This window comes from Somniosus microcephalus, chromosome 7 (assembly GCF_052327205.1).
Source record: "Somniosus microcephalus isolate GS21.2 chromosome 7, FLI_Smic_1.0, whole genome shotgun sequence".
NCBI lineage: Eukaryota > Metazoa > Chordata > Chondrichthyes > Squaliformes > Somniosidae > Somniosus > Somniosus microcephalus.
In genome coordinates, this window is record NC_140993.1 from 100,555,803 (window position 1) to 100,568,933 (window position 13,131).

The following is a 13,131-nucleotide window of genomic DNA, read 5'->3' on the forward strand; positions in this document are numbered from 1 at the left end:
TCGTGCAGAGCCGCCCTATGTCAGTTGGAAGCCACTCGCATGTTTAAGAGCGTAGTAAATGGAGAGGGTGCGCGCGCCACGTGGCCTTGGAGGGGGTAAGAGGCGCGGGGCGGGGAAGAAAGAGACTTTCCACTCTGGGCCTGCAGCAAGGCTGTAATAAATCGGGATCAGGTGTGACTCTCTCCTTCAATGTCTTCAGTCTGAGTTAATAAAATAACTGAAGGCGTCATCGCGATTTTCCTCGTACCTCAAGAGCCAGAGCTTTACATTCATGGCCATGTGCTTATCTGGCTGACGGATAGAACTAGTCTGGGCACTTGAGGTACCACTGGCTATTTGTGAAAGGGTTGGGGAGAAGGAAAGAGGGGATGCCTTTGTCACTATTTATGGCAATGAGGTCGGGTGGGTAAAGTCGCTCTGAGCCCTCTATTTCTTCATTTCTCATGTGCCATCCGCCTCCGCCATTACTAGGGTTGTTAATTCAAGTCATTGGCTTTCACCGCAGTGTTGAGGTTTGGTAACAAAATAAGAGGGAAGTTCTGTTTCTGAAATGGAGGACGTGGACCTGGAATTTTAGTCCAGTCCGACTGAGTGTACACAAAACGGGCCTGTAGTGAACACTGAGCTTGTTGCTGCTGGTTCATTTCCTGTTATGTAAATGGTTGATGGGTGGAGCAGAGTTTGTGCAGCAAATGGGCACATAATGTAAATTTAGGATAAAAACAGAAAATGCTGGAAATACTCAGGTCTGTTTCTCTCTCCACAGATCTGAAGAGTATTTCCAGCATTTTCTGTTTGCATTTCAGATTTCCAGCATCGGCAGTATTTTGCTTATGTAAATTTAGGTCTTATTAAATTCTTCTTTACGTAAGGTGTAATAGAGCTATTAATAACCAATAACTAATTTTTATACAGAAAAAGCACGTGTTGTTACAGGGGGTCCACAAAATTTTTATAACATCGGGGGGTGGGGTGGGGGGTGCACCTCGGAAAGAAAAAGTTTGAAAACCTCCGCTTTAAGAATAAAACAATATGTGAAAATGTTTAAGTACAATATAAGTGGATAAGGTTAATTGAAATTTTGTCAGTAAGCTTTATTCTTAACATTACTCACCACAGCTATTTGAACTTCTCCTCCAGTGGAAAAAACATCACCTTCATGGTCACCATAAAGAAGAAAACGAACTATGCTTCCATAAATTATTGGCAATGTTTTAATAGTTTTAACCTGGAAACAAAGGCAATTTTTATTTTTTTGGAGTTTATATCTTAGTTAATTCTAAACAGGGAAAGAGGAATTTGAAACATTTTATGCACGTACTTGCACACAATACAACCACACCACTTAGCAACAGTAACCAAAATTAGAGCAAAGTAAATGTTTTGATGCCAATATAAAACCATCCTTTAGTCCAATCCGACTGAGTGTGCACAAAACGGGCCTGCAGTGAGCACTGAGCTTGTTGCTCCTGGTTCATTTCCTGTTAAGCAAATGGTTGTTGGGGCGGAGCAGACATTCCATTCCTCCTCTTTGTTAATTCCTTCAATATTCCTTCAGTACCTCACCCAAGTGGTCATTATTAATTTGTGAGCCACGATAGTAATTGTTAATAGCATATTTCACCACTGTGGGGGGGGGGGGGGGGGGGAAGAGAGAGACAGAGAGGGGAATGGTGCATCACTGTCAAACCCAATCCTCTCCTCACTCAATGACTACACCCATATACACTTTTTTTTAAGCACGGATTGTTCAACATCCACCAGGAAAGGAAATCCTGTTCAATTGTTCCCCTCTATGACCCAGGTACACAGAGGAAAAATATAGTCTCCCTACCACAGCCCTAGCTGAAATTAAATAACTCAAATCTCAAATGTTCCAGGTCTGTATTGCCCAGCTACTCACTGGAAAAAATTACTGAGCCATCAAAGGAGCATTCAATAGTTCTTTGTTAAACAGTGATGTTGGTTAAAGTAAACTGACAGCACAAAGTTGCCAATTTAACGGATTCCCGATGCTATTGGCCCAGAAATTCAGGTCTCCACAGGTGAGTACGCATGGGGTACTCACCCGTAAGCCCAATGGAAGTGCCAATTTCGTGTATGCACTGCGCATGCGCGGGAAACCGGCATTTCCGTTCCCGAAAGAAGGGGTTCAGAGGTGGAACGCGTGTGCAGGAGAGGCAGCGGGTGCACATCGAACTTACGTTTTTTTTTTTTTTTGCAGGTTTTCCCAGGAGGGCAAGTCTCCAGCAGTTACACTTTTAAAAAGCAGGCGCAAGGCCTGCTTTTTACAAGGTAAGTGGTGAATTAATTAAAATTAAAACAGTTTTTCCACAGGTTTATTATTTTTAAATACTTTAAAGAAAGGTAAGTTTATTTTTAGCCCAGTTAGAAAATGTAATTAATTTTTTCAAAAATTTAAATTATTGTTTAAAAGTTATTTCATGTAATTTATAGTTATTTTAAAAATGTGGTTTTTCTTTTTTATTTATTTGAAGATTTAGTGATGTTTTGGGGCCCGTAGTATTTATAGGTTTGACAGGTCTTCCTGTCAAACTTATGAATGAAGCATTCCCTGCTATCATTGACTCTCCATAGCCCACGTGATCCCAGGGGACGCATCAAACTAACTGCGCCCCTGGGATACTTAATAATACAAGTCTATTGTGAAATATAGATTACAAATAAGACAAAGACCATTAATTGTTGAAAGGTGAAGAAAATGTTGCATTATATGATTCTGATTAACTCATTTCCTTTAACTGTAAATTTGTTTGAAATAAATGATTAAACTTTTGCTAACCAGGGCTAAGAGATTTACAGATAGACCCACAAGCAGAAATATTTATATCTTAATACTAACCATTACTCTAATTGGTTTATCTTAATTGTGTAATAAGTTTGTGACATCATAAATATGAACATCTCCAGTTCTCACCCTGTGAGCCGGTTTTCTTTTTTTCTTTTTAAAAGAGGTCTTACTGGTGCTCCCACTGATTAGCAAATTAGTAAGAACCAGGGTTGCAAATGCAATTCTTCGCTAATAGCAAGGTTCAGAGGCGGAAGTTGATTTCTGAAGTACTGAATATAGTTTAGACGGTTTATCTTAGAGTGTAGTTATTGATTCTAAAGAAGTTAGTCCCACCATGGCTGCTCTCATGCACGTCCTCTGCACATAGCTCTACTGAACTAGTCACTAAGCTGTGGAATGAACTGGCTACCTTTTTCTCATTTCTCTACCTCTTCTGTCCAAATAAATGAATGGCAAAGGGGACCTAAAACAGGAGCCAAAAATACCTTTAAAACACAGGACTGGGGGACAGAGCTGAAATTGGTACAAATAGGTCAGAACAGAAGCTACTCAGGTACCACCCTAGTACTTACTGAAGTCTACTAGACTTGCCTTGTTGATTGTAGCTGGATTTTGAAGAATATCAGCCATTATATTTTCGTAGTTATTGGGCCATTTAGAAACATCAAAGTAGCAGAAATAAAAGCTGCTCAAAAGGGAGGAGTAGATTACCATACTAAATATCTTTCCTTTTACCCAATTCCTCCTCCTTCCCAATTTTATTTTAAACTTAACCTCCCCCACCACAATATACAGGAAACTTTGGTTTATCCGGAGGTTAACTGTCCGGAATGCGCGAGCCACCAGCAAAAATCAGGAGCCGTTTCGTTAGGTTTTTTTTCTTTTCTCTTTTCGTTGTTTTTTTTCCCCACCAGTCAGGCTCTGCAAGGTCTCGCTGAAGCTGTTGCTAAGCTACAGAGACGCTTGCAAGGTACGGCCGACTGTTTAGAAGCTGTTGCGCAACAGGGTTTGTTGCCAGATACGGAGCTCAAAATCTCCGTATGTTTCAACATTAGCGCTGGTTTGTCCGGCAGTTTTGATGGGACGGCAACAGCTCGGTCCCGTCAGTGCCAGATAGCACAAAGTTTCCTGTATAACCATATATTATTTTATTTTGCCCTGCCAAATTTTCTCACCTCACCTATCCCAAAGCTGTTGACTCTTTGCTTGCATATTCTTCCATAGGTACTAGTTTCCCTCATCCATGTACCACTTTTCACGATTAACCTATCACAGAGTCAGTAGGATATTTGACTGTGAAGTTCCTTTCAGCCCACATCCTTTCCTCACCCAACATACACATATGTACACTTCTGAGCAGGGACTAATGGATAATGATGATCAGAAGTAGGAACCCTGATTGAATTTCCCTTTCATCACCGAAGGTTGCCAAGGACAACTGTAGCTACTACAACTGAGATCAGGTAACTCAGTGGAGACCAGGGATTGTACCCGTGTCTGTACAGCTCAGCTACTTGCTATGTAAACCTGCTAAAACATATGGGACGGCTTAGTCTAGATTTTATATATATATATTTTTTTTTAATTCAAACTTAACTTCGCTATTTTCCAACAAGCTGGACCAACGAATGGTCAAAAACTAGCTCCAAGGGCAAATTTTTCAATCAAATGAAGCTTGGAACTTGTCAGTTACCAGGTCAAACGCGGAAGAAAATATCTTATGTCAAATACTTAAATGTTAGTACTAGACAGTTTCTCTCAACAGTCTAGCTGTCAGATGTTATTAAGCATTCTTAGTGCCGAGGCTATGTATACACCCATTAAAGTTCTACCTTATTGGAAGTACTTGGGTATTCAGTTGTGGTTGCCTCCCTGGTAACAATTCAGAATCGAAAAGGAAGGAGCCACTAGCTGACTGGTGCTACAGCTATCAGCTGAACTGCTCATTACGGAGTTTGAAAACACAGGAATGCATATTTCTGTAGAGCTGGATGAATTCCATTACAAAAAAACACATCCTGATCAGCATTTCCCAATTTCCATCTGTGTTATCAACACCAATGTTAATTTTTCAATGTAGAGAAAAACTTACCATCTGTGTTGCTTTGAACGTTTTTCCATCCCACTCAATAGCTGCATATACAGCCCAAGGACTCTGCATTCTTTTAGATGGTAAATCACTCCTTGTGATTGTGCCTTTATAACAACTGAACTTTATTTGCTTGTCATATTTCTCATGGCATTCTTTTAGCCACATAGCAAATTCTCTGTCTATCTTCATCCTTTGCTCCTGAAAGAGGATTAAGTTGCAGGTTACAAACAAACTTTAATAAGTTAGAAATTACCACCATTATTAGGCAGGATATTAGAGCCTTGGAAAAGGTACAAAGATTTACTAGAATAATGAAGGATGGGATGAGAGGTTATAATTATAAGGAAAAGCTTCAAAAACTGGCCTTATTCATTCGAACAGCAGAGATTAAGGGGTGGTATAACAGAGGGTTTCAAAATTATATACGTTTTGAGGGATAATTAGTGAACTTTGTTTCTAGTGTTATTATTCCTGGGCAGAAGTAGGGTATCTCCAGTGTGAAACTGGAGGCAGAATTTAGAGTGTAAGACAGATACATCAGTTATACCACTTCTAAAATACAACTAAATTCCAGTGGAACTGGATGCTGGCAAAAGATGTGCGTGCCAGCCCCCAAAGCAGAGCATGCACACAAATGACATGATAAGGAGGGTAAAATCTCATTTCTACCAGACTTGCACCTGACCCAACCCTTTAGAAGAGGGGTAAGTAGCCTGCATGAATTATCAACCCAGAAAGTGGTTAAGTTCTAAGGCTTTAAATGTCCACAAATTTTATCTGAAACATCTGCTTTGACTTCAGTGATTAGAAAAATATTTTAACCAGCTGTGCTGCTAAGATTTCTATAAGCTAGAATCCCTGGCCCTCGAGTGTCACCTCTGAAGAACCTACCTTGATGCCCCACTGAGGCCATAAGTTAGGGGAAAGAATGCCAATGGTGTTTACCTGTGCTGTGGTATCATGAGCCTCTTAGGACCGAGATGGCCAACATCTCAGAGCTTCTGAGTCTCAGAAGGACTCTTCAGCAGACTCTGTCACCAGTTCAGTTGTGTGGGCAGCTGGCCCAGTAACCCGAGGCCTACGTGAACAGACATTAAAGGGGGCTGTCTGGAAAGACCACGAGTGGTCATTAGGAGTGAGGACATCAAAAAAGACTCCACATGTGCCACTTTCACTGTGTCTTGGATTTGATTGTCCACTGATCAATGGGAGGGTAGGCCAGATGGTGACCAAAAGCCCTCGGAAGTTGGTTGCCATTGTTCTCTCTATATGATTCCCCAAGGCCTGAGGAGTGTTCAAAACATCCACATTGAATGGACCAACAGCAATATCGTGGGAACATCATCACCTCCATGTGCCCCTCCAAGTCACACATTATCTGAACTTGGACACCATTGGATCAATATCCTGGAATTCCTTACCTAACACTATTGTGGGAGCACCTTCACAACGACTGTACCAGTTCAATATAGTTCACCACATGCTTCAATGGGCACACAGTGTTGGGCAGTAAACGTGGCCTTGCCAGCACAATAAATTGAGAAAGTAGTTCAGTGTTTTAAAATGATCTGTTAAAAGGTTCTTTGCGCAGAGTTCTGCAGCTCTGTGGAGCGCCTGTTTTTCTTTCATCCCTGTATGAAAGTCTTTGAGCCCTGGATCCTGGTGATGTTTAAAGCGAATAAATAAATTGCCTTTTTTTTTTTTAAACAACTTGTCTTGGCATCAAAAATTACTTCATTGCCCAGTGCTCTGCACTTCTCTGGAAAGTTTACTTTACCCTGTTTGGATTTCTTGTTGCTGCTTGCTTGGCATCATCATAAATTGAGAAATAAATTAATAATGGCATCCAAACGCATGGGTCAATGTTTGCACAAAAAAATTAAACTTGTATTTTAAATCCTGCACAGTAACTCAACGATTCAACACTCCCTGTACAAACACACACTGACCATAGATCCATTTCAGTCCTGTCTGCAGAGGATTGTTCATCCTGCACAAGGCTTGTATCTCAAATCCGAAGAGAGGAGAGGCTCAAACCTGTTCTTGCCCCAGTGAAATTGCTTACACTGTCGAGTGTCCACAACATTCCTCAGATCTGCTCATGCTTTGTTGGCATCACTTTGCAGAAGTGCAGTGGTAACCCCACTTACACACATAAACAGGTTTTCTGCCACACTTCCAGCAAAGTAATGCCAGCAAAGTTAGAGCAGATCCAAGGAATTCCCTGGCCAGTGAATTCTAAAGATATGGTTGGACTTCATATTAAAACCCAGAAGTTGAAGGGGGCAGAATTAAAATAGCTGAATTATTCTGGGTTCTAGTTATATCTATACTAGCATTAATTATGCAAAAATACTATTTTAGAAAGAGGCATCTCAGCAAAAAAAAATCAGGAACCTCTATTCTACACCATTGACGTTGGAATCCAGAACCACACATTCATCACTTCCAGGATGAACTCCTCCAACATGCTACTTACTGGTCTCCCAAGCTCGACGTTACAGAAACCCCAACCTTATCTAAAACTTAACTGCCCATGTCCCATCTTGAACCAAGTCCTACTCTCCTGTTATGACCAACATCCATTGGCTCCCCATCCTTCAAAAGTTTCCTCAAAACCAACAAGTTCGACCATGCCTTAGGAATCTTTCCCTTAAATTTTTTACTACAGCCCTAGGCCCATTTTCCCTTTCATAAAGTGCTTTGAGCTGCTTTACTATGTTAAAGATGCTACATAAAATGCATGTGGTTCTCTAGTTTCCCTACAAAAAGACCTTAGTTGGGAGTCAGCATAACTAGAAGAGCGCATGAAAACACAGAATGAGAACACTATTCAGCCAATCAGGCCCCTTCTTTTCACAGACCATGAGCAATCTACCATATCACTCATTTAGTCTAAAGTTTTAATTCCCTGACAAGGAGATGAACTTGGAACACAGCAGTGTTATGATGACCGTAAAAGATAGGGCAGATTGCACATGGTCTTTGGCAAACGGGGGTTTGATGGGTTGAATGACGGGCTGCACATCAATTTAATACCAACAGTGATGTTGCAGCTTCACCTTAATGCAATTGTTGCGTCAGTAGGCAACCTACTTTCGTATAAAAAAGGCAAAAAATTAAATGATATACAATTTTTGTTTCCTCAACCAATTAAATACAAATTAGGTTTCATTACCTGTCCATTCACAACACGTGTGAAAAGTGTGTTCTTATCCTTCAACTTCAATTCCAAATCCATGAACGTCAACTTGTTGGTGCTGACCTGAAATTTATCATTGGTGAAAAGCACCCCCGAGATCCTGTTGAAACATTCCAGTGCCACCAGTCCTCTTTTCTTGGGAGGCGCACAAAACTCAAAACTAGAAAAGCAAAGATTATTGTCCAGTATTTCTGCAGGTGTAACAGGCAGATTCTAGAAATGAACAACATACTTCATAATTTTATACAATTCAGTTATTTTTTTTTAATGAGAAGGCTATAATTAAGTTTTTTGATACGGTAAGGCTATTGTTTTGGATTTGAAATTTCAATTACTCGGGGGAAAAGTGTGCAGAAAAGCCACCTGGTGGTAGATTTTGCAATAACAGGCATACACAGACATTTACACATTTATCCCATTATAACTGGCGACATGGAAGAATTATAAAAAACGGAAGGAAAGACTCTCATTTCTTTAGGGCCTTTCACAACTACCGGATGTTCCAAAGCGTTTTACAGCCAATGAAGTAATTTTTGAAGTGTAGTCACTGTTGTAATGTAGGAAACGCGGCAGCCAACTTGCACTCAGCAAGCTCCCACGAATAGCGCTGTGATAATGACCAGATAATCTGTTTTAAGTGATGTTGATTGAGGACTAAATATTGACCAGGACACCGGGGATAACTCCCCTGCTCTTCTTCAAAATAGTGCCATGGGATCTTTTACGTCCACCCGAGAGTGTAGACAGGGCCTCGGTTTAACGTCTCATCCAAAAGATGGCACCTCCAACAGTGCAGCACTCCCTCAGTACTGCACTGGAGGGTCAGTCCAGATTTTTGTGCTCAAGTCTCTGGAGTGGGACTTGAACCCACAACCTTCTGACTCAAAGGCGAGGGTGCTACCAACTGAGCCACTGGCTGACAGTGTAAATGTAAAAAAAAGTTCACAAAAACGTGATAAAAACATTAGTAAGGAAGTGTGTGCAGATGCAGGATATTTAAAGATATATGTAATTATAAATCTTACCCCTGGCCCACCCCCCCCCAAATAAAATCAAATAATTTTCTATCTCCTCAGGCTAGAAGTTGTATGTTTCTTTGGGCGGTTGATTAAAATATTTAAAAAAATAAATGCAGGATTTAACACTACGTGAAGAAACATAGAAGATAGGAGCAGGAGTAGGCCATTCGGCCCCTCGAGCCTGCTCTGCCATTTAATGAGATCATGGCTGATCATCCAAATTCAGTACCCTGTCCCTGCTTTCTCCCCATATCCCTTGATCCCTTTAGCCTTAAGAAATATATCTAACTCCTTCTTGAATATGTTCAATGAATTGGCCTCAACTGCCTTCGGTGGTAGAGAATTCCACAGGTTCACCACTCTCTGGGTGAAGAAATTCCTCCTCATCTCAGTCCTAAATGGCTTACCCCCTTATCCTTAGACTGTGACCCCTGGTTCTGGACTCCCCGCCATCGAGAACATCCGATCGGAAGAATCTGATCATGTGGTTCGGGCAAACATGCGTATGTATAGCTATTGCATACAATCTCACCGCTTGCAAGAGCACCAATGCGGCTACGTGCACTGGATACAGCAAAGGCTATGGGCCCCGACATCATCCCGGCTGTCACGCTGAAGACTCGTGCTCCAGAACTAGCCACACTTCTAGCCAAGCTGTTCCAATACAGCCACAACACGCGACAAAGTGGAAAATTGCCCAGGTATGTCCTGTCCACAAAATCCAGCCAATTACCGCCCCATCAGCCTACTCTCAATCATCAGCAAAGTGATGGAAGGTGTCGTCTACAGTGCTATCAAGTGGCACTTACTCATCAATAACAGGGATGGATGGGCGGCGCAGACACGATGGGCCGAAGGGCCTCTTTCTGTGCTGTAAAACTCTATGACCTGCTCACCAATGCTCAGTTTGGGTTCCGCCAGGACCCAGACCTCATTCCAGCCTTGGTCCAAACATGGACAAAAGAGCTGAATTCTAGAGGTGAGGGGAGAGTGACTGCCCTTAACATCAAAGCAGCATTTGACAGAGTGTGGCATCAAGGAGCCCTAGTAAAATTGAAATCAATCGGAATCAGGGGAGGGGGAAAACTCTCCACTGGCTGGAGTCATACCTAGCACAAAGGAAGATGGTTCTGGTTGTTGGAGGCCAATCATCTCAGCTCCAGGATATCGCTGCAGGAGTTCCTCAGGGCAATGTCCTAGGCCCAACCATCTTCAGCAGCTTCATCAATGACCTTCCCTCCACCAATAAGGTCAGAAGAGGCGATGCTCACTGATGATTGCAGTGTTCAGTTCCATTCGCAACTCCCCAAATAATGAAGTAGTCTATTCCCACATGCAGCAAGACCTGGACAACATTCAGGCTTGGACTGATAAGTGCCAAGTAACAGTCACGCCACACAAGTGCCAGGCAATGACCATCTCCAACAAGAGAGCCTAGCCACACCCCCTTGATATTCAATGCAATTACCAGCACCAAATCCCCCACCATCAACATCCCCGGGGGGGGGGAGGGGGGGTCACCATTGACCAGAAGCTTAACTGGACCAAAGACTGTGGCTGTAAGAGCAGGTCAGATGCTGGGTATTCTGCAGCAAGTGTCTCACCTCCTGACTCTCCAAAGCCTTTCCACTATCTACAAGGCACAAGTTAGGTGTGTGATGGAATACTCTTCACTTGCCTGGATGAGTGCAGCTCCAACAACACTAAGAAGCTCGACACCATCCAAGACAAAGCATCCTGCTTGATTGGCACCCCACCCACAACCTTAAATATTCACTCCCTCCACCACCAGCGTACCGTGGCTGCAGTGTGTACCATCTACAAGACGCACTGCAGCAACTCGCCAAGTCTCCTTCAACAGCACCTCCCTTCTTCTTAGGCAGTCCCTCGGAACCAAGGATGACTTGCTTCCACACTAAAAATGAGTTCTCAGGTGACTGATTAGTCCAATGCGGGGCCTACAGTCTCCGTCACAGGTGGGGCAGACGGTGGTTGAAGGGGCGGGTGGGTGGGGTGCTTGGGTTGACGTGCGCTCCTTCCGCTGTTTGCGCTTGGCTTCCGCTTGCTCCCGGCGAAGAGACTCGAGGTGTTCTGCGCCTTCCCGGATGCTTCTCCTCCACTTAGTGCAGTCTTGGGCCAGGGATTCCCAGGTGTCGGTGGGGATGTTACACTATTTCAAGGAGGCTTTGAAGGTGTCCTTGAAGCGTTTCCTCTGCCCACCCGGGGCTCTCTTGCCATGTCAGAGCTCAGAGTAAGAGCGCTTGCTTTGGGAGTCTCGTATCGGGCATGCAGACAATGTGACCCGTCCATCGGAGCTGATCGAGCGTGGTCAAAGCTTCGATGCTGGGGATGTTGGCCTGTGTGAGAACATAGACATTGGTGCACTTATCCTGCCAATGGATTTGCAGGATCTTGCAGAGGCAGCGTTGGTGGTACCGCTCCAGTGCTTTGATGTGCCTGCTGTACATGGTCCATGTCTCTGAAGCATACAGGAGGGCGGGTATCACTACTGCTCTGTAGACCATGAGCTTGGTGCTGGGTTTGAGGTCCTGGTATTCAAACACACTCTTCCTCAGGCGACCGAAGGCTGCACTGGCACACTGAAGGCGGTGTTGGACTTTGTCGACATCTGCCCTTGTTGACAGTAGGCTCCCGAGGTATGGAAAGTGGTCCACGTTGTCCAAGGCCTCGTCTGGATTTTGATGATCGGGGAGCAGTAGTGTGTGGCGGGGGCAGGTTGGTAGAGGGCCTTTGTCTTATGGATGTTTAGTGTAAAGTCTATGCTCTCGTATGCTTTGGTGAAGGTGCTGACAATGGTTTGGAGTTCAACCTCCGAGTGTGCGCAGACACAAGCGTCGTTTGCATACTGTAATTCGATGACAGAGGACGAGACGACCGTGGATCTGGACTGGAGGTGACAGAGGTTGAACAGTTTCCCGTGTTTTCTGTAGATTAGCTCCACTCCAGCGGGGAGCTTACTGAGGGTGAGATGGAGCATTGCAGAAGATCGAAAAGAGCTTTGGTGCGATGACAGTCTTGCTTGACCCCGGTCCGTACATGAATTGGGTCTGTGGTGAATACGTTGGTCAGGATCACGGCTTGCATGCTGTCGTGAAGCAGGTGGAGGATGGTGACAAACTTTTGAGGGCAGCCGAATTTGAGGACACTCCATAATCCCTCACGGTTGAGTGTCGAAGGCCTTTGTGAGGTCAAAGGCGGCCATGTACAGCGGTTGGTGCTGTTCCCTGCATTTCTCTTGTAATTGATCATATCCATTGTGCCCCTTAGTGGGCGGAATCCGCATTGCAACACTGGGAGGAGCTCTTCAGCCACTGTGAGAAGGCGATTGAGGAGAATTCTTGCAATGTCTTTCCCGTGGCAGACAGCAGGGATACTCCTCTGTAATTACCGCAATCGAACTTGTCACCTTTCATGAAGATGGTCACGATTACGGCGTCGGAGATCCCCTGGCATGCTCTCCTCCTTCCAAATAAGAGAAATGAGCTCATGTATTGGCGCCAATAGTGCTTCTCCGCTATGCTTTAGCACCTCGGTGGGGATTCCATCTGCTCCAGAGGTCTTGTTCTTTAGCTGTCGGATGGCCTTTTCAACCTCGTGCCGGGCTGGGGTTGTGTTGAGGTGGCGGCGGGTAGCATGCTGCGGGATGGAGTTGAGGACACTCGCGTCGAAGACAGAGTCTCGGTTAAGGAGATCTTTGAAGTGCTCCTTCCAGCGGGCACTGACTGCCTCTCTGTCCTTGATGAGTACCTCTCCGTTCTTGGCCCGCAGTGGGGTAGGACCTCAGATGCTTGGGCCGTAGGTGGTCTTGACTGCGCTAAAGAATCCACGCACGTCGTGCTCGTTGGCTAGCTGCTGGATCTCCTGCGCGTTCTCCACCCACCGTCTGTTCTTTAGGTCGCGAGTTTTTTGTTGGACCTCGGCCTTCAGGAGTCTGTAGAGATGATTTCTTGCTCTCGAGTTCTGTTGCTGTTTCCAGATCAGGAAT

General features: G+C 44.1%; 1 protein-coding gene across 1 annotated transcript in view; it reads right to left on the minus strand.

Moving 5' to 3' along the window:
- smchd1 (structural maintenance of chromosomes flexible hinge domain containing 1) overlaps window positions 1–13,131 on the minus strand; it is a 256,400-nt gene that overhangs the window by 213,231 nt on the left and 30,038 nt on the right. The window contains exons 12-14 of the mRNA XM_085992795.1: window positions 8,083–8,266; window positions 4,905–5,102; window positions 1,115–1,228 (exon numbers count right to left, since the gene is read on the minus strand). Of these exons, the coding sequence (XP_085848921.1) occupies window positions 1,115–1,228; window positions 4,905–5,102; window positions 8,083–8,266 (496 nt within the window). The remainder of the gene's footprint in view (window positions 1–1,114; window positions 1,229–4,904; window positions 5,103–8,082; window positions 8,267–13,131) is intronic.